General features: G+C 37.6%; 1 protein-coding gene across 1 annotated transcript; it reads left to right on the forward strand.

Moving 5' to 3' along the window:
• The first annotated feature begins 10373 nt into the window (after positions 1 to 10373).
• ABCE1 (ATP binding cassette subfamily E member 1) lies at positions 10374 to 21012 on the forward strand. The gene is made up of 17 exons (XM_010228245.2): positions 10374 to 10534; positions 10889 to 10974; positions 11482 to 11579; positions 11965 to 12082; positions 14112 to 14249; positions 14390 to 14459; positions 15434 to 15530; positions 16407 to 16496; positions 17058 to 17179; positions 17883 to 18104; positions 18521 to 18580; positions 18667 to 18725; positions 18891 to 19001; positions 19101 to 19243; positions 19338 to 19460; positions 20139 to 20250; positions 20505 to 21012. The coding sequence occupies exons 1-17, from the start codon at positions 10432 to 10434 to the stop codon at positions 20550 to 20552; spliced, it is 1800 nt and encodes a 599-aa protein (XP_010226547.1). The 5' UTR covers positions 10374 to 10431; the 3' UTR covers positions 20553 to 21012.
• Positions 21013 to 21852: the final 840 nt, after the last annotated feature.

The raw sequence follows: 21852 nt of genomic DNA on the forward strand, positions 1-21852 counted from the left end.
TATTTCATAGAAAAGCTTAAATTCTTTCGCCTCACACCTCTCTCTCTCTCTCTACATATATATATATACACACACATCCCATTTACTTCATTCTATATACATGCAAAAATTAATGTCCATAAGAATTTAAGGCATACTTGTCACATTCATAAAACTCCTTACTTATTCTATTCACAAATATAGACCTCGTTAGGGTTTCAAGTTTCATTTTCTTTTATAAATCATAACAGTTCTTGTGGATTAAAAGGCCAGTACTGCGTATTTCTTTTTTTTCCCCCCCTACATTTGCAGTTCCCCTCTCCCCCATATCTCTCAAGTTCAACAGCTTATACAGAAGCAAGTGCAAGCCAGTCATCCTGAAGATACTTCTCCTTAAATACAGGAAATCATATAGGAAACCATAGTTTTAAGCAAAGAAAAAGGTCCCTAACTTGGCATGGATAGGTCATCAAGGCATTTATCCATGGTCCATATCTTTGACTTCACAACTTCATCTGGAATCATTAACATATACTGCTCAAGTAATCACACTCAGTCTCTTTGCCTAAACTATCACCACAACTGTTTTTCATTGACTACAAAGCACCTTCTACCTTGCAAATAGTTTGAAAGACTGTTTTTCTCCTCAAAGGATTCAAGAGAAAAACTCCATACAAGGAACTACATTAAAAATCTAAAACATAAAACACTTAAGAAACCTTTCTCATCCTTTGCTAACACAGATGTCAGTACATTTCATCCTGCTAAATCACAAAAAGTATTCCTGTTAAGATAGAAAAATGAGGTACAGAACTACTCTGGCAGCCATACGGACCTCAGCCACTACAAAAATGACATAAGTCAGAAGAAACCAGCATTTTCTACAGAAGAATAGGTCTGCAGATAGAAGTTCTGTGTAGGACATAGGAAATCTGAATTCCTTAACCTACAACTTTGCTTAAACATCTCCTACCTGGTTCTCACTTAAAATAATTTTATATTTAGGAAATGAAAAATATATAGAGAAGATAGAGTTTTCATTCTTTTGCAACTCACTAGCATACAAGCTTACAGCCATTACCGCCATTAAAAAGTATGAAGAAATAATTACCCATGTTTCAAAAAAAATAAGTACCAGCAGCAACATGTATCACAGAAGACCACAAGCAGAAAGCTCAAACATCAACCTCTCAGAAATATGGTAATCACCATATTTAAATATTTTATTACTTGTTTTTAAAGCTCTACCAGATATTTACAATAACCCCTTCTAAAGGCAACTGCCCTCTATTACACTGGTTACACCACAGACATGCAGACATGTTAATAAATAGAACAAATTACATTAAAAAACTGTAAAGTTTACTCTAGTTGCAAATGTGCACATGTTTAAATCTGATAACTCCAATAAAATACAATGCTGAACAAGTATTTTGATCTTCTGAGAACATAAACTTTCCTCGTGATAAAAGAAATACAAAACACTTGCAGTTCACAACTATCTGCTTGAGTAGGGGTGTTGGACTAGATGATCTCTAAGGGTCCCTTCCAACCTCAATCATTTTGTGACTCTGTGGCCTGAACACACAGCCATTTCTGACCCTAATAACCAGTATGTGCTCATTAAAGCTTAGGAGAAAATCTTAAACATTCATGAGTTTAAGAAAATAGTCTAAATCAAGCTGATTTAAGCTACGATCCAGAGTTTGCAGCAATTACTTTGTTAGTTTGTGACAACAAAACAATTGAAAAGATGACTTGCATTTACTTCAGATCTCCTTTTTATACAGCAGCGTTTCAGTTCTTCCTACTTCTAAAAACACATATAGAAAATTTAATTTTCCAGATTAAAGATAAATTGCAAGCTTTTAAATATCACAAGCAAATCTTTCAGCGCCTTTTTTCACTTGTATCAGAAACACTCCAAGTCTCAATCACATCTTTGTTCTTACGAACAGCTACTGTCAAATTAATAACAAACTCAAGACATAAGTAGTATGTAAAAGTATTAAAAGAAAGTAAATCACAGAAATTGCATTATTCACTTGGATTATTTCAGAAAGTCAATTATTCATGTCTTAAATAAAGCACTCAATCTCTGAAGACCATGATGTTGAGGTATCTTACAAGCCTCAAGGCACATTAAGTCCTAAACAACTTAACACTGTCCAGATTAATATTTTTCGTATTATACTGCTCCATACGCTTTTGAAGCATACATTTGCGGGCCTGGAATATACAGCGAGAAGTGCAGTGTAAGCTTCCCATTTTCACAGCCTGAGCTTTTTTCCTTTCAACAGGCAAAGCTACTAAAGATCCAGATTTCAGCTCCAAACCACTGCTGGCAAGCAAGACTGTCATAAATCATGCATTAGAATTATAATAGACTGAAAATCATTAGTGTTTGAACTAATGACTTGGACTACTGATGTGCATTTTTCCATGACTAAACTTCTGATTAACCACATTAGCAAGCAACAATACATTCTGGATAGCTTCGCTGAAGCTTCCTAATACACAAGGAATTTACAAAGCTGGCGAGCCAATAAAGGTACAGGGAAAACAGAACTGCACCAAGGCCCTCACACTCCAGTAACATTTTGGCATTTCACTAGCAGAAGAACCAGCTCTTAAAAAAAAAAAAGAAACTTTCTTAGACTGAAAAGATAATTGAATGAGAATCAGCATCCTCTTCATCCTCTGCTTCCCCACCCTGTGATGCCTCAGGCTGTGGAAAGGATTTGTCTAAAAGCCTTCCTCCTTGTCTTTGGGATATGCTGCAACACAGAAGGAGGTATTGCCTCTGTAGAAGCACTGAAAACATCTCCCCCTTTTCCAAATCAGTTACTCTGAAAAACTATTAGGCTTGTTGCTCCCTTAATGATAATCTCAATGTTTTATTGACAGGAGCAATATCGCACTTCCATTGTGGCACTTTCCAATGTACTATACGCTCATCTTTTGATTAAGGCATTCTTATACACCCGTAGACAACAGACTTAGAAACATATCTGAAAGCAAATCCTTTACTGATCACACATGTACTCTTCTGCATTACGCAGAAGAGAGTGACACATCATGGTCCTTTTCTGCAAAGGATCCATTCAAATGCAGGTAGAAGGAAACTTTGTCGGGCTACAAAGCAGTTTCCACTAGTTAAAATTTCTAATACCACCAAGTTTGCATATGCACAATTATTAAAATTTAGACCTATAAGGACGTTAGAGATCAGACTGCACCCAACAGATGTCTGTCCAGCTGTTTTCCTCTCTGGCAAAAGCTATTAACTACTTTTGCAGAGAGCCAACTTCAGTGTATTGAAATCCTAATAACCAACCCAAGCATTATTCTCTAGAAAGAGACATGATTTCTTCTTGTGTTCTATAATAAGTGAACAACTAGTTATTCAGTAACCTTTATAGAGTAACCTAAATATCTGAGGACTCTGATTTGCAATCACCTTGTTTGTAGGTTAAGAGTATCCTTTTCTTTCAACTTCCCTTCACAAACAAAACAGTCTAATAGTCTTACAGTGTCTAGAGCTACATACTCAAGAGATTCCACTCCAACAAAAACTCTTAATCAACAGAATTTACCTGCCTAGTTTTATATATAAAAATCTCACACTAATACATGCCAGAGTAACACTTATCTATGTTAAGATAAACAAATAAAATTACTAAAACTCTATCCCTCATGCGCTGTATCCCTCAGGGGAGAATGCTCGTTATTCATTATATCCTTCCACTAACTTTACCTTTGACTTTCCTTTCCTGCCTGTGTTCAGCTTTCAAATCTCCTGTCCACTGAACTGAATTTCACCAACTTCAAACCAGCTCTCCATTTTAAGAGCATTTCCAACTCTGACTCTACCCCATACACTCAGTATTTCAGCTACACATTTTGTTTCCATTGCAGAAAACTGAATAAAAATATATTCAAAACAGAGCTCTCTGGGATGATGCTTCATGATATCCCTGTTTTACAGTGAATCATTTGCAAGTCAGCTGTAGAAAAGTAATTTCTCAAGCAGCTGTACGCATGTCAAAAAAGACCACATTTCAGCAGCATGTTTTTAACAATGTCAAACAAAACAATGGCAGAAACCCTCTGTAAGTCAAGACACACCACTACTATTGCTTTCTCATTAACTACATTGTCTATTATCAAAAAAAAAAAAAATAGAATGTTCTTAATAACCCAAAACTAGACAGGCTTCTGCTTGCTTAAAAAAAAAAAATTCTCTTCCCACACCTCCCCAGAATGTTTCAGAGGATCAAAATTAAGATCACTGATCCATAATTCCTCATATTTTCTGTTCTCACTCTTCAGAAAACATGAGGCTATCTTTGGACTTCTTCAGGCTTTAAAGGTTGGACTAGCACAGGTTTTTAAAATAATCTCTAACAATTCAGAAAATATTGCAGCTAGTTATCCGCATTTTCTATAGTGAATTTTATCAGTGCTTGCCAAGCTTTTCTCCTATCCAAATAGCTCTTTTTTGATTCTTACCTGCATTCCTTTTGTCTCATTATACACAATTCTAACAAGAATCTGACCATGTCTTCATTAAGAGCAAATAAAGAGGCATTAACTCTTTCAGCCTTTTTGCAATACCCATGATTTATAAAGCAGTTGTCCTTATCCTTCCTGGCAGGAAGGAAATTTTATACCTCAGCTTTCCTGACTTTTAGACTTACGCTACTTAGCTGCACTCATTTTATCCCTTTCCCTGCCCCCCTTCTTTTTTGCTGTTTTTGTGATGCCACTTTTGATCTTGAAGCTTTTAAAGATCTAAATACACATTCAGAAAGCAGTATCTTACCAGATTTCCTATTTTCCATTATCAAGATATATCAGCAACAGTCACCTCCCACACATTTTTTCCTCAGATTTTTTCCCTTAATATCTTTCTGAACACTTAATTTTAATTTGAGCCATAACATAGTAAAAATGGCTCAAGTCTCTTGTACAGTGGATGTCATACATACTACTTACAGAAGACAGACAGACAGAAAGAGTTCCTTAGGAAGGGATAAAAACAGTCTTTGAAAATACAGCAACCAGAAGATAAAACAATCTTGGGTAAATGAAGCCGCTTCCACTCAGGCCTGTTTACTAGCCCTGCAACTGCTATATAGGACTTTAATTAAAGTTAAAATCGCAATTCAGAATAGGTCTTTAGCTATTCTGCTATGTCTGGATTCCCCAGTAGTTATAATACTGGGAATTAAGCAGCAGTACAGACCCAAAACATGGATTGCGCTTGCCCTCCCTCCCGCAAACTAGGGCAGGCAGGAGGGTATCACAGCTTAAACAGACAAGCAAGCAGACACGCATCAAGCGAGAAACGCGGCGCGCCCGCTGTTCCGAGACCCGAGCGCGCATACCGCATGCGGCCGCCCGCTGCGCCGGGCACCACCACAGCTCCCGCGGCACCTGGAGCCGCGCGCGCCACCCCCCTTCCTGGCCGCGGCGACAACGCTGAGGAGAGCGGGAGCTACGCGGCGAAACCTCCCTGCGCCGGCCTGGTCCTCGGTGCGGCGGCGAAAGCCAGGGAAGGCAGAGAGGCGAAGCCCCGGCACCACACGGCCCCCTCAAGCAGCGGCGCCTCCAGCCGCGCTTGCAGAGCTGTGTTTAAAACCAACGGCCGCTCCCGGGCGCCCGCTGACCGTTTAACGGCCGCCTGGACACGCACGCGCAGAGCGCGGCGCGAGCTGCGTTTAAAAGGGCAGGGGAGGGGGCGGGGCGCTCGCGCAGGTGCCCGCATGCACTAGGCACGCAGCGCGGTGGTGGCGCGAGGGAAGGCGGCCGGCGGCAGCGGCTCTGGGCCCGGTGCCGATCCCCGCCGCCGCAGGCCAGGCGTAGGGAGCCGCGGGAGCCGCCGCCACCACCACCACCAGCGGCGGCGACCACCGACGCACCACTCGCACACGGCAGCCCCGCCCCCCTCTGCGGCGGCGTCACTCGGAGATGATGTCACCAGCCCACGGTCATGCCGCTCGCTCTGAACCGGCCAGCGTCTCTATGGTGCGCCGCGCTTCCCGCCGCTCTCTATGGTGCGCTGCGCGGCGCGGCCCCGCCCTGCGGGGGCGGCGGCCATCTTGGCCGGGCGGCGGGAGCACGTTGCGCGCCGGCCCGTGCAGGAGGCGACGTGGTTCCGCGCTCTGGCCCGGCCCGCCCGCGGCGGCGGCGGCTCCCCCTCCCCTGCCCTTCCCTTCCCCTCCCGGTAAGCGATCTCCCAAGAGAGCAGTGGCGGCCCTAGGGGGAGCGATGCGGGGGAGGCCGGGGAGCAGCGGGCCCGGCCTGCGGCTTACGGAGCGCGCAGCGGGGGCGCCGCCGATAACGGCTGGGCTAGGGAACGGGCTTCTCGGCGGAGCCCCCTGGCCCTTGGTGCCCGGCCGGGGCAGGATTCTCTGTCCCTGCCGGGGGAGCTCTGGCCGCACTGTCCAGCGGGAATCGCCCCGTGCGGGAGTTCATCGCGTGGAGCCTCGCAACTTTTCTTAGAAGCTTTCTCATTTTTATATTTTTGGGTCCCTTCTTTGCAGCAGCCCGGTGAAAACAGTAAGGGGCTAGGGGAGGGGATCGCTGTGCATCTCAGCTGAGCCGTGGGGGTGGCTCGCAGGTGTGGGGAGCCCTGTGTGAGCACAGGGGGTTGTCGAGGCCTGGCGGCTCACGGGGGAAAATCAGGAAACCTGAGGAATTTCTCTGGTAGAGGTTTTAAAAAAGCCCTGTTTTGCCATATTTTCAGAAAGTTAAAGTCCGTGGTGAAACAATAAAGACATCTTGCAGATTTCATGTGATAGTAAGAAAGGCTGTCTTTTTCCAAGATGCCTAAAAAATACAGAAAGGGATTTTCTGTAGGACCTGGGTAGCACTTCTTCTTTGGGTGCGCTTAGGTGCTTCACCTGCAAGTTCCTGTGATGGTTTTCAAGTTCAACTTTAAGTTTCTATACTATGTTTTTCTAAATTGCTGCCTGAAAGAAATGATCCTTAAATGTTACTTTTCCCATGGTAGGTGATGTTACTGGTTTATAAGCTTATTCTTATGCATTCCACTTCATATTAAAGGAAAATAATTAATACTATTCAACACTAGTTAAACATATTCATGTCATGTCAGCATACTTCACCATATGGTTTTCATGTTAACGTTTTTCTTTTTGTATTAATGTTGTGCCTTTTAAGCAAAATATCAAGATAAATGCAGTAATGTTAGAGAGGTTTGAGATGGGTTTAAACTTCTATTTGTAAAACGTTATCCTTGTACAACATTACCTTTGTCTCCAAACCAAATGTCAAAGCTGTAGTAGATTAGTTCTAATTCTTAGTAGGCTCTGTTTGTAGTTTAAACATTTGCAATTATTTCTGTTCTGGCTTTTGTAAATGTACAGGTGAATAAGAAGAAAACAATTTTTTCATGTCCTTCACTTAAGTTTCCATTGGATATCTATTCTGTAGCTTTCTTGTACCTGTGTGTATAACTGGATGTAATTCTTTTAAAGATGAATTGAAAGGTTATTCTGGAGGCTAATGATTTTCAGAGGAAAGTGAAAATGCTATTTATTCTTTTTTCACCACTATGAATCATCTAGACTTGGTGAGATGCAATTATTAGAATTTTTCCCTTTTTTTCTTTTTTTCTTCTCTCCAAGTAACTAAAGTATGGCTCATTTCTGAGGACACCTCTCCTTTAAAACTTTGAATTGTCTGGTCTCTGATTATGCTTAATTCTTCCCTGTCATTATTAACGTTTGCATGTTGAGTTCTGAATCAGCGCTATTACAGCTTGTGCTCTTGTCATAGTTGAGTTGATTCAGCAAATTACATTGTGCTTGTGTCTAACTCTTAACGTCTGTGAAAAAAGAAAAGAAGAAATAAATATGACTGCAAGACTTTGCATTTCTCCCACAGATTGTAGGTAACTGCTGTCTTTTTGTAACAGCCTAGTTACATGCTTTATTTTGCTAGCAGTTGTTCTTCCTCATATTCTCTTCCTGGTGTCACCACCTTATCATCCTGGAGAGTTTTCTTGCTGTCTTTCTATCAGAATTCATTAAATTAATGTATGACACCATAATTAGTTAAAAAAAATAAAATTATAAAATCACTTTTTTTTTTCCTTCATCGTTTGGAACATAAAAATTTGGAACTGAATTTAAACACTTCTGAATACCAGTTCCTCCTGCCTTTAAACTGCTGACTCTACCTAACAATTACTGGTATGCTATATTGTAGCATATACATATTGTATGTGTTGCTGACCTATATTTAGTGCTTTGAGAATGCCGCTGTCTGCACTGTGAAATGAAACAGTCCTATTCAGTATGTTAAATGCCACTGAAATAATTGTATATAAATATGGAACTTCAGCTTGGTTTTGGATAATGTTTTTATTAAATTGCTTGAAGATACAGGAGTTTAAGTTTGTTCTGTATTTTTTGTTTTGGGGAGGGGGCTGTATTTCTTGTGGACAGTTATCCTAGACATTAATATAGTCCTAAAAATAATTGCAGAAGCCATAGAAGTCATAAAATATTTTCTTCTGAAAATGTCTTAGGACCTCCTAAGAGTTTTCAGTAAACTGGCACTTCCATCATGTAGGTTGCATCAGGGAGGCATGAATGAATGTCTCTATCCTGGTTTAATCCTTCTATTTCCTCCTTGTCTTTTTTTTTTTTTTTTTTTTCTTTCTTCCCCTGTTTATAAAGTACTTCAGAAATGCTTGGCATGCTTAACACCTGTGACTTGTGGACCCTTCAAAGCTCATTGCTATAGATAAGCATTTTCCCATATAAATAAGTTTTTCCATATACAAAGTAAAAAATTCTAAGCTGTGGTGTTTTTTACTAGCAGAGGTCAGCCAACAGGTAGTAGTGTAAACCTTAATCTGTTTTTCCCACCAAGACTGATTAGAAAGCTCACTGAAGTAGGTGGAAAAGCTTAGTTGATTCAGGCCATGCTTGACTTTGCCTTTTAGCAACCCACTCCCTCTCCTGCTTCTGAGATCTTAGGGAAGATGCCAGACTGGAAGGTGAGGTGGCTGAGGTCTGAGTTTATGCCCTAATCTGCTGCCTGTACTACTTAGGAGCTGATTCACAGCACAGGTTTGGGAAGTTGTGCAGGGAAGGTAGCTCCTGAAATGTGGCAGGTCTGTCTACTAGTGTAGACAGTCTGTCTCCTGGGACTTCTAGAAAAGAGCCTTGATGTTTACGAGGAGATAGGATGACTAGCAGGAAAAGCCCTGCCCAGGATACAGACCAGTACAGTCGGGCTGCTCTGCACACAGGCTTTCCTGGAGCTTGGGCTGCCTCACATTAGGCACTCCTTGGAAAAACAAAATAGAAATATTGTCTAATGGAAAGGACTTTAATAAAAACTGTTGGAATCCTTTTTTTTTTTTTTTTTTTTTTTTTTTTTTAAGTAAAGACCTTGCACAGATTTGAATATTCAAGATTCCTTGATTTGTTATATCCTTGAACTGCTGGTACATAGTACATTGAATTGAAATGGTTTCAAATTGGCATCATCAGCTGGATGACTGCCATCATTTTCTTTAGCTGAATTTCATAAACTGAAATTAGAGATAGTTTGTCCATGGTGGTGGTCTGTCTTTAGACATAATTAAAAAAAATGTTTGTCATCTGTCCCAAACATACATTTTGTGAACTTCTGATTAGCCTCATAATTCAGTTATTTTCTCTATTTTTGATTAGGAACAAGACAAGGGCGTTATCCAGAGAGGGGGATTGCTCTTACAAAGATAAAATCATTGCCATTATTTTCAATACTCTTTGAGTATTTCTGATCAAAAAAAAAAAATTTACCAGTACTCTTTAAGTAAGAGGGAAATCAATTTTATCTGTTAAGACTTAAAACTGAAAGTATTTGCTGTCCTCTTCTTCCCCAGCTATAGTTGGTGATTTCAGGAATTAACAGGCAAGGCAACAGGCAGTTGTGTAGAGGAATGCACGTCATAATTTCAGTTGCTCATATGCTTTTCTTTGTAATTTCAGTAATTCAAGAGCTTTGTCTTCTAGAAATAATCTATTTAAAAATAAACAAGATGCTTTCTATTGTAATTTATTATAGTTTTCTATTGTAATTTATTATAGTTACGCATACTGCATTAGGAAATGCAGAATTTAAGTGTAGTTGTTCAAGTACAAATGAAGCTTATGTCTATCAGATGTCTTCATGGCATGTCTGTTGTTCCCATTTACTGGATTATTTTTCTGTATGGTGGTACAAATTTTCACTTTGAAGACTGTTTTGGATCATACATCTCTGAACTCTGACAGCAATAACATTAGATGAGTATGGCCTTCTCTGTGTTGCCAGTGATCATGGTGTTCTCTTTCTCCTTTCTGTTTGCTTTCTTTTTAAAGATCTGGAAGTCTTCAATTCCTTCGCCTCGTAATCTGACTGGTGTATGTGTTTAAGCTGTGCATTATGGCAGACAAACTAACAAGAATTGCTATTGTTAACCATGACAAGTGTAAGCCAAAGAAATGCCGTCAAGAATGCAAAAAGAGTTGTCCTGTGGTTCGAATGGGTAAGAGAAGTAGTTTTAAAAAGTATTTAAATAATTGGAGAAATTTTTAGCAGTATCCTATCCCTAGTAGAAGGAGCTAGCAAAAGTGTTTTTTGTTTGGTGGGGTTTTTTTTGGGGGGGGGGGGGAGGTGTTTTATTTTTAGTAACATTATGGGTCTTTGTTTTATGAAGTTTTTATAAGATGAGTATCACTACAAGCAGAAATTATTTATAAAAATAATGTCAGGTCTTTAGATGATTTGAGGCTTCATAATAGTTATTTAATGCGCATTACTCTGTGAAATTCAGCAGTACCATTAGGAAATCTGATTAATCATAAACTTTATGGAGTTAATTTTACTCTTTTTTCACTAGGAAAACTTTGCATAGAAGTCACATCACAGAGCAAAATAGCTTGGATCTCAGAAACACTTTGTATTGGTTGTGGTATTTGCATCAAGGTAAAAGTTAGGCTGCTTTATTTATTTTTTTTTAAAAAAAGAAACTTCATTATGCTGTTCTCTTTACTAATGCATATTGCAACTGCATAAAGCAGTTTTGTTTCCCTAAGTAATTGGATCTCGTTAACAGTTATTGTTTGTTTGAAGCAAAGCACTGTACCATATTACTGAGCTGTCAGGTTGGGGAAAGGATTTGCTTTTGTGACAAATAAAATTTGTTTTTGTGTCAAAGGAAAGCATTAGAAAAACACTATTGTACTAGAGCAATAGTACATATGTTGTGTATCGTATTTGTATCATACACTGACTAGAGAAATTACTAACTTTAATTTAGGAAACGTGGTATAGAACTCTTTTGGAAAAAGTTGACTATGTAAACAAAGTGAAACTTTTAAAATTTTCCTTTAAAAATATTTTATTCATATATTCTGTACAACACATAGCACATAAGATAATTTGTTAATAAATTGTGTGCACCGATAATATGTAATCTTACTTTTGTTATAGAAATGTCCTTTTGGAGCCCTGTCAATTGTTAATTTACCCAGTAACCTGGAGAAAGAAACAACACATAGATATTGTGCTAATGCCTTCAAACTTCACAGGTATTTTTTTTTTCAAATTACTGTAAAAAATGCGTAAATTCCAACTTCTTGATCATTTTAATTAGAAGCTCACATCACGCATGTTTTTTTGTTACCATCTCAATAACTCCTTTTATGAATGTTGATTATTCTGTTTTTCTTATTTAAAAGCATTATAATGAAATGGAATTTGAGTGGTCATACTGTTAAACAGATGGTTCTTATATCTTACTTATGGTCTCCTAGTTTTTAGGAATATTAATTTAATTGAAAGACTGTATTGGCAGATTAACAAAGTAGGGCGAAATATCAACACACTTGAAAGCAGGTTGTAACATTTACATTTCTATCGAATGTTGATGTCTGATTAAATTAATATTACACAAATTACTGATGTTGTGTACAGGTTGCCTATCCCTCGTCCAGGTGAAGTGCTGGGATTGGTTGGAACCAATGGCATTGGAAAATCAACTGCCTTGAAAATTCTAGCAGGAAAACAGAAGCCAAATCTTGGAAAATATGATGTACGTATCGTCAGTAAAATGGATTTGGCATTGTACATAGCTCTAGTTTTCTTCATGTTTTCCATTATTTCACTTGGAATTTTCACAACTTTGAAAGTGATAAGAGTTTGCAAGGATGCTGGCACTTTACCTCTTAACTGTCAGTGGCCTGCTCAATCCAGCAGCAGTAAGAAAGGGATGTTTATGAAAAGATTTTTTTTTTTTTGAAACTTTGTATAATCATTCAAGAACTAAAAGGCTTACAAACTAAATCATTATTATAACACACTGAAGAAGAGTATCAGAGCATGTTTCTATCTTTTAAGTCGTGTTTTTCTCTGAACAAATCTAGCAGATATGAGTGCTTACTCTGTTAAACCTGCTCTCAGGTTTTCTTTCCTTTGATTTCGAAAGATGGTCTCATAAAATCTTAAGAAGTTAAGATTATCTTAAGGTTATCTTAAGAAGTTGTTAGTGAAGACATATCACAGTATATTCATTTGTATATTTTTGAGAGTCCTTAGCTCCTTCAAATTGTGCAATATGGACTAAATATTTATAGGTTTTGCTAGTATTTTTTTGAGTCAGACATTTAATACTCCTAGTCTGCCTGGGAAACCAGAAGCCCTTTTCCTATGCGTTTGTGCTAGCAAACCAGCTAGCAAAATATTTACAAAAGTTTGTTTACCTATCTCTGTGGTCCAAGGAGAAAATATTATTAGAGAAAAGAGATATTAGTATCTTTCTCTGTCTAGGCAAATAGACCAATCAATCTCTCTTTCTTTCTCTCACATATATAGACACAATAGTTATATACAGTTTTAAATATTTATATGTGTGTATATATGTGCAGAAAGATAAGCACAGACTGGAAATAATTTTGTACTTACATATGTGTGTGTATACATATATATAGCTATTGTGATTGTTTTTATCAGATAATAGTCTCAGTTATCACCTTTTTCACTTTCAAATCAGTAATGACCATTGAGGTTACTCATTTTTACTCTTTTCCAAAAAGAACAATTGTAGGAACAAATACTCTCAAACCTTTTTCATGTTTTCTTTATCTTAAAGGGTGGTATTTTAATAACTTATTTCATGCCAGCCACTTAAAGCTGCAGAAAAATAACAACTTTCCATTAAATAATAATGGAAAAATAAATGAAAATACATTATTTTGTGGACTTCTTGTTTCAGGTGGTAGTATTGCAGAAATAGCAAAACTTTTGACTCTCTGAATATATTTAATTGAATTACCATGCTTCCAAAATCAGACTTTTGTGTGAAGAACCAAATCATTATGACCACAGAAATATGTGGTATGAATTCAGTCTTCCTTGCTTCTTTTCTAAAATTCATGAAGCATTTCCTCTCTGCGTGGTCTGGAAATAACAGCTGTGTCACTCTTGTTTCTATACCATTTTACCATCAAACTAATTTAGCACCACATGGAGTGCTGCATGAAATGACACTGTAGAAGTTGTGGTTTTCCCTGGGTGATTGCTTATTGCTCTGAACGGGTGGTGGTGTTTTTTTTGTTTGTTTGGTGTTTGTTTCTTGTGGGGTTTTTTTTTGTTGTTGTTGTTTTGTTTTTTCGGTTTGGTTTTGTTTTGCCTTTTTATCAGCGAGGCCAATTTTATCGATTAGTTGTCCTAGAAAGCTAATGCTGTGCAAGTTGCAGTTTGTAAATAAGTTCAGTTAGGTCAATCTATACCAATGTATTCTCCTGTGGCATAGTTTGACTCTTACAGTTCCATCACGTTTTTCTAAGGAAGCAGTTTGGCTGTCTCTGTGCAAATTTAGAATGTTCTTTTCTTGAAATAACTAGCAACAATGCAGCTGAAAAAAGCCTGAGCTCCTGCCCTCGTTTTTTTTTTTAAAAGGAAATTATTGCGGAGGAAACTGCTGTAAGCTGGTACAAAGCTTTTATCAAGGCTTCTTTCATCTTGCAAGCATAATGTATTTGATGTGTTGTTTGGAATTTTAAAATTAAACTTTTTAAAAGTATTTAGAATAGAAATAAACATAGGCTCTAATTCTGCCATAGGATCCACCTGACTGGCAAGAAATTTTGACTTATTTTCGAGGATCCGAATTACAAAACTATTTCACCAAGATTCTGGAAGATGATCTGAAAGCCATAATTAAACCTCAGTATGTGGACCAGATACCTAAAGCTGCAAAGGTAAGAAACTTTGGCAAACAAATCTAGGAGCTTCTTCTGTAGTACTTCTCACATGTTTAAGGATTTTATTTAGTAATATAAGGTGGTGTGAAAAGTAAACTGTTATCTGAAATATATATTTGTTTCCATTTATCTTTCAGGGAACAGTGGGGTCGATTTTGGATAGAAAGGATGAAACGAAGACACAAACTGTTGTTTGTCAGCAACTTGGTCAGTAGCTTTGTAGAAGTGAATTTGAAAGTACTTGAGAGATTCATAATTACTGGAAAAATATAATTTGCCATTAATATAACAGTAGGTTTAATTTGAACTTTTTAAAAAAAAAGTAAAAAATGTTTTGGTGTAAAGCCTAAAACTTACTGTAGGCATATCTGAACTAATGTCCAAAATGGATTATAGTGAAGTCACTTGATACAATCTATTTAATAGGATTACAAATGAGTGCAATCATTGTTACACTGTAGGAAATGCTAGAAAAAAAATGCAGTTACAGTTTGATCTTGATCATTTACAGTTCTGGGAAAATATTAGCATTTTCTGTTGTGTAAACAAAATACCTATTTAAAGAAAATATCTGAGTGTGAAAAGCCTCTCTTTTCAGATGGCTTAAGATTATATCTGAGAAGAAAATCTGTATAGTTCAGCCTCATTCCATTTTTAAAGTGTTTTGAGTCAGCTGTTAACAGATTCCAGTGCTAAGGTAGTTGTTGCTAAGCCAAAACCAAGTTTTGCTTTGGTAAAGGAAGAGATGTGTCCTGCTACCAGGAGGGTGGTCTGGGAGTCCCACTCAGCTTCTTGGCAAAATTGTCAATTTTTGGAATTTGCTGCTCAAGAAGCTAACAAGAAAATACTGGCTTTACCCAGTTGCTATAACGTTTGGGGCATTTTTAGTTTTTCTGAGAATCAGAAATATGCTTTTCAGGCAGGTTTAATGGGAAGCATTTTTAAAATTTGTATAGTTCATTTTTAGGCCCAGAAGTGTTCACAAGATATATGATGGAAAAACAAATGGGAATGTAACTCTTGTGTCTGTTTGGAAAGAGCAGTACAAATTAATCAGTTAATGTTTATTGGTAAAAGCCAAAGCAACTTACGTTTCTATAGATAATAAACGTAGTGAACTGTTTTTATCTGTTGGGTATAGCACTTTTTTTTTTTTTTTTTTTCTTTCCCCCCCCCTCCAGATTTAACCCATCTGAAAGAAAGAAATGTAGAGGACCTTTCAGGAGGAGAACTTCAGAGATTCGCTTGTGCAGTTGTGTGCATTCAGAAGGCAGATATGTATGTTTCAGTTCCATCTGTTACTGCTTTTGATAGTTCCTCTCAGAGTTTTGGTCTTTTTTTTATTTCCTTTTAGTGTTAGAGGACCTGTTTGATATAATACTTTTTGTTTGAAACAGATTGGTTTTTTTTGGATACTTTCTGTGTTGCCAGCTCAGGAGCTGGGATGTAGATTTCTTCCATATAGAGCCTTTTTTTTTTTTTTTCTGATACTTCAGTTCATTTGGCTGGAAATGGCCAAGTTCAGAGGTCTGTCTTAAGATCACAACTTCATAACCTTTCCCTAATCCCAAATGATACATCCTGTTTGACAGTGTGCTTCTCTTCCTCTCTGAATAACTAAGGGACAGAATGGAGAGCCTTGCCCGCCTTTGGGAACATGTTGCTTCCGTCTTTTCTTATCTTGCAACGAGGAAATTACTGTCCCATCTACTCTGTTTCCTGACTCCTTGGGTGCAAGAATACAAGATCAAAAGACTGATGTGCGGGTGTTTTGTTTTGTTTGTTTGTTTTTTGGAAGAGGTCCTTATTCCAGTCTCCTAAAATTGGTATTTTTGCACTTTTCAGTTCATGTTATATTTAAGCTGAATCAGAACTGAGTGCATGGAATTTGTGATTGCAGCCTTCTCTAGCATTTGGTAACTTTGTTACAGTTTTTGGCAAGGTAATACTGAACTTGGACTGTTTAACAATTTCCTATTAGAGTTATCAGAGATTCAAGGCAGGTGTCACTACATACTTCTGTCTTGCATGCGTGCTCTCTCCTTCTCCCTGTTCTGTGGACTTAGTGTTCGAAAGGTTAACGTTTAAGGTCCTCTAGATTTGCATATGTTTAACTTGCATTCAGTGAAACGTTTTTTTTTCTTTTGGGCCTAGCTTCATGTTTGATGAACCTTCTAGCTACCTAGATGTCAAGCAGCGCCTGAAGGCTGCCATAACTATTCGATCCCTAATAAACCCTGACAGGTAAGCATCAACTTGATCTGTTTTGCTAGTCTGTAATAATAGATGATGATGATGATAGAGCAAAATATCTAGTTCTGTGCCCTGCAAGTGCTAACTTCTTCCTATGGTACATTAATAGATATTAAAAATACACCAATAATATTTTGTTACCTGCAATTTGGAAACTAGTAACTAATTCAGCACTGGGGAAAACTTTGTCATTAAGAGCATAAAAATATAATGATTATTTTTTCACCCTAATAATGTTATTCTGTCTGTTTCTCAGAGTTATTTTCTTAAAATATATCAAGCATTTTTTACTCCAGCCAGTCAAGTTCCTTTCAGTTAGTGTGCATACAGAAACGGTCAGTTTAATTTAAGATGAGCTTTTAACTGTCATTCAGAATGCTTCCTTATTGTACAGTGAACAAGCTTTTTTTGTCAGAGGTGTAAGCCTTGTTCTTACTTAGTATGAAGAATGTATATTAAAATGCAAATCGTGGCTTTAAAGTATGCAAGACTAAAGTAAGAAAAATGTTTTGTAATGAACTGTAAAAATACCCTTGTGGCCATGTTTTTCAGGTACATTATTGTTGTAGAACATGATCTAAGTGTGTTGGATTATCTGTCTGACTTTATCTGCTGCCTGTACGGTGTGCCAAGCGCTTACGGTGTTGTTACCATGCCTTTCAGTGTAAGAGAAGGTAAGTGTTGCCATATGTTGCTTTTAATCCTTATTTAAAAAAAAAATCCTATGCGGGGGTAAGGGGTGAAGTGCTAATATAGGGGTTTTATGTTATGTGAACATGTGTTCTTCCTGCCATGTTGCTTTTCAGTAGTAAATTGAAAAAAATGTTTAATTTGTGCAGAATTTGTTTTCCATGACTCTAAATGTGTAACTTGGTCCTAAAGCCTTGACTAAAATGCCCTTTGTCTAATACTGCAAGTGCAATTTGGGTATTTGCAAAGCTTTTGTAAAAGACCCTAGAAATAGTAAAGGAAGGTCAGGAGATTGTTGCATAGCACTTATGTAGTGTTCAACTGAATTGATGACACTTAGAGATTATTGAGACTTAAACACTGTTGAGAGTTAGTAGTAAATGATTTTTTCAAATGATTGACAGGAGTAGTTCCAACAGCAATAGTTCCTTTAAACTCTACACACTGTACTAATTACAGGCTTTCAGGATAATCTTCTATAGCTTATTTGTAAGGTTATTGTTCACTTAATTTGGTTTCTGTGTTCTGAAATAAGAGGTTTGGTTGCCTATTTTCACATGCCATTTAAAACTCAAGTCTCCTTATCTGCTGATAATCTTTGGCCAAGAATCAAAATCTATCATACCTTGTTTTTGTGTAGCCTTTTTTTTGTTTAATAAAAAAATCTTGTTTTCCCCTTCCTTTAAGGCATAAACATATTCTTAGATGGCTACGTTCCAACAGAAAATCTAAGGTTTCGGGATGCATCTCTGGTTTTTAAAGTAGCTGAGACAGCTAATGAAGAAGAGGTGAAGAAGATGTGTATGTACAAATATCCAGGAATGAAAAAAAAGATGGGAGAATTTGAACTATCCATAGTGGCTGGAGAGTTCACCGATTCTGAAATCATGGTGATGTTAGGGGAAAACGGTAGGTGGAATTACTGTTGTAAACTACTGCTAAAGCCCCTTTTCAGCCTGGGAGGCAGGCTTATGAATTACTGGGTTTAAATGAGGCTGAGCTGCTTCTTCTCTAAGGAAGATATCAATGCCATAAACTTCAAGCTCCTACTAATTAGTGAATAAGTTACTGATATTAATGATATTGTAACTTTGTTAGCCCATCCTAATAACTGAGATTAGCCATATGTTTATTGACCTGGTGAGCTAGCAGTAAGTCTGAATTGGTGTATATTTAAGTGTCTCTTCCACTTGCTCTTGCTTTTTCAAGTGCTACTTGCTTGAAGTGAATATATAGGAGCTGTCAAAGTAGTCTAAATAATAACGATTTATTCTGTTTTGTCCATGACTTGAATGCCAGAGATAACATAACTTACATTTTTGTAGGAACTGGCAAAACAACATTTATCCGAATGCTTGCAGGAAGACTTACACCTGATGAAGGAGGTAGTGTTTGATATTTCAATTTGAAACACATTTTGATGATATTGGAAAGGTTCTTGTTTTCGTAAGGAATTTTGTCTTTTTTATAGGTGAAGTTCCAGTTCTAAATGTCAGCTACAAGCCACAGAAGATCAGCCCTAAATCTACAGTATGTTTAAACCTTATTTATTACTTAAGTATTGTATGAGCAACAAAAAGCATGTTCTTAATACACAGGTAGAATTTATTTATGCTATGAATAAAAAGCTGTTTTAATTCTTTCTTCTTGTGGTATGCTGTATAAACCTAAGTGGTAGTATTGTTCTTTAACTAGGGAAGCGTACGTCAACTACTGCATGAGAAGATCAGAGACGCCTATACCCACCCTCAGTTTGTAACTGATGTAATGAAACCTCTTCAGATAGAAAACATCATTGACCAAGAGGTATTAATTGCCCAAGATAACATCTTAACTTTGGTTCATGAATTCCGTACCTGTCCCCCAATTAAATATGGGTTACTTTTGATCCTTCTCCTTCACTAGGTTCAGACGCTGTCCGGGGGAGAGTTGCAGCGTGTTGCATTAGCTCTCTGCCTCGGAAAGCCTGCAGATGTTTACCTGATCGATGAACCTTCAGCATATTTGGACTCTGAACAGCGTCTGATGGCTGCTAGAGTCATTAAACGGTAATTTATACCCAATGAGAAAACTGCCTGAAATCTTCAGTAGTTCTAAAATAAACTTAGACTCAGCTCTCCCTCAATTTTATTTCTGTTTCAGATTCATTCTGCACGCTAAAAAAACAGCTTTTGTGGTAGAACACGACTTTATCATGGCCACTTACCTTGCTGATCGTGTGATTGTTTTTGATGGTATTCCTTCCAAGAACACACTTGCCAACAGGTAAGACTTGTTTGGATTAGTAAGCAAGATACATAAGGACAACACAGAAATTGTTTACCTAACCTTAAGCTGCACTTAAACTGAATTAAAAATGAGCTGAGAAAAGTGACATGTAGATAGGCTATGATCTTTACACTGTAAAAGCTGTCCCTTCTGACTTCTGTTTCTATAGATTTCATGCAAATTAGAGACTTTCTGAGGAGCAGTTTAACAGAAATCAAATTCTCAAATCAGTGTAACTACTAAGTACTTAATATTTACTAGATGAAATAAACGCATTGATTTTTGGTATGTGCAAGGTTATTAGTGTTCTTAATCGTTATCACTTAACTGCTTCAGTATATTGTTTCGTTATACCTCACTAAGGATGCAGCTCATATTTGTAAAGCAACTAATTGTATGGCAGTGCGTGCAAGTGTTTTGTATATATAGGGAATGCTGAGGAGACATGCTGAAGCCTTGCTCAGATAATGCTGGAAGATGATGGATAGAAGCAGATACAGCTTCTTGTGTGAGACATTATGGGACTGAATACATAGAGACCCCAATGAGCTCTGGCTGGAGATAAAAGCTGCCTGCCTAGCTCTGCAGAACTACCTGTAGTTAGAAGTATAAAACTGTTGAAAATTCAGCAGGGAAATTCCTGTACCACTTCTGAAGTCATCTTTTCTTTAACAGTCCTCAGACGCTTTTGGCTGGAATGAATAAGTTTTTATCTCAACTTGAAATTACTTTTAGAAGAGACCCCAACAATTACAGACCAAGAATAAACAAGCTCAATTCAATCAAGGTAAGAGAACTTACAGTGCTGAAACTGTGATTGTTTAATATAAAGCCTGGTTTGAAAATAAGGAACAAAATGAAAACTAACCTGGTGGTCTTGCTGTGCTCAAGAATAAACATAGGATAAAAAGAGTAGTAGAAATAAGGAAAGTAGAATGGCATTGAGATAAGTGCCTTTCATTTCAGCTTTCTATGTTTAGTCTGCCAAAGACTATTTTAAGTAACACTGCCTTTTTTATTTTTATTCTTCTTCTTCCCAAGGATGTGGAACAAAAGAAGAGTGGAAACTACTTTTTCTTGGATGACTAAATATTGAATCTGAACATCTCTGTAACTGGCATTTACAAATGCAAATTGAAGTCTGAACAGTCATGGGCTAAAACACTCAATCAGGTTTTAGGACACTTCAGCTTTTGGAGCTTAAACTCTCTTGCTGTGTGTAACACTGCAGGCCCCTAGCAGTGTTAATTCTAGTCTGAGAAACTGCCACTTTTTAGATATGGTAACAGCTGTATTTTCATTGTAATAATTCAAAAGAGACAACCCTAAAATTGTGCAAAAGTGTCTCCAGATTTTTCAGTTCAATACATTGTACTCATGTACCAAGTCATGCCTGGAGTTTGTAATTTAAAAAAAATGTTTAGAGCTGTTTCTTGTGTAAGATGAAGACTTGCAGAGAATAACAAGAGGCAGAAACTAATCTTATTTTAAAAAAAAGCTGAATCTCTCTGGATGAGGGTTTCATAAATAAATGGAAACACTCTTCTCTCATACAGTGCAAATATTATTGAATTACTAATTGTGCATGTGTGTGTATTTTTATATGACCCCTGACACTTCCATACTAGCAAGGAACATGCAAAAGGTGCAAAAGAAACAATGCCTGTGGCTTAGCCTTCTGTCCTCTGTCTCCAGAGCTAGAGCAGAGTGGTCACTTGAATAAAATCTTAAAGAAAATACTAAAAGCATTTAACTCTTTTGCAACGGATACCTCTATTGGATGTGCTGTGCTTGTAACAGTGCTTATCTAGAAAGTGCTTTATCAAGATGCGAAGATGGTACAGGAGCAAAGGGGTGAGTTAAGGGTTAGCAAATATCTGAAGCTCTACCCCTCAATCCAGTGTATAATAAATATAATACATAGGGGGATTCAGAAGTCCAAAACTTCCTGGGAGGGAGAGGTTGCAAAGAGAGATGTTTTGGTCAGTCAACCAACACATCCTTCAACAAAAACGTTTTTTTTTCTCCTCCTATTTTATTTATCACCTGTAAAAGTGGGGAAAATAAGTTTCTGTGCTTTGGAGCCTTCTTTTAACCATCCTAGAGCAGCAAAGCTGAACACAGCCCCCTTCCCTGCCGCCCCCCCCCCCTTATAACTTAATTTTTAAATGACATGTAAAATATTTACTAGCACAGTCTTCCCCTGCTACTGTCATGCCTGTTTACCATTAATTCTTGAGAAAGATCTGTAAGTAGGTTCTGCCATTCTTCTTGCACAGCCCTCTGTGCCTGCTGTCATGGTGAATGAATTTCAGTGATTGCTAGTGAGGATGAGGCTTTAAAAGCTGTCATTCTTAGAAGGTTATAAAGTATGAAAAGAAACCACCCT

Source organism: Tinamus guttatus, unplaced genomic scaffold (genome assembly GCF_059628265.1).
Source record: "Tinamus guttatus ecotype Peru unplaced genomic scaffold, ASM5962826v1 Tinamus_guttatus_pri_ptg000247l, whole genome shotgun sequence".
NCBI classification, from domain to species: Eukaryota; Metazoa; Chordata; class Aves; order Tinamiformes; family Tinamidae; genus Tinamus; species Tinamus guttatus.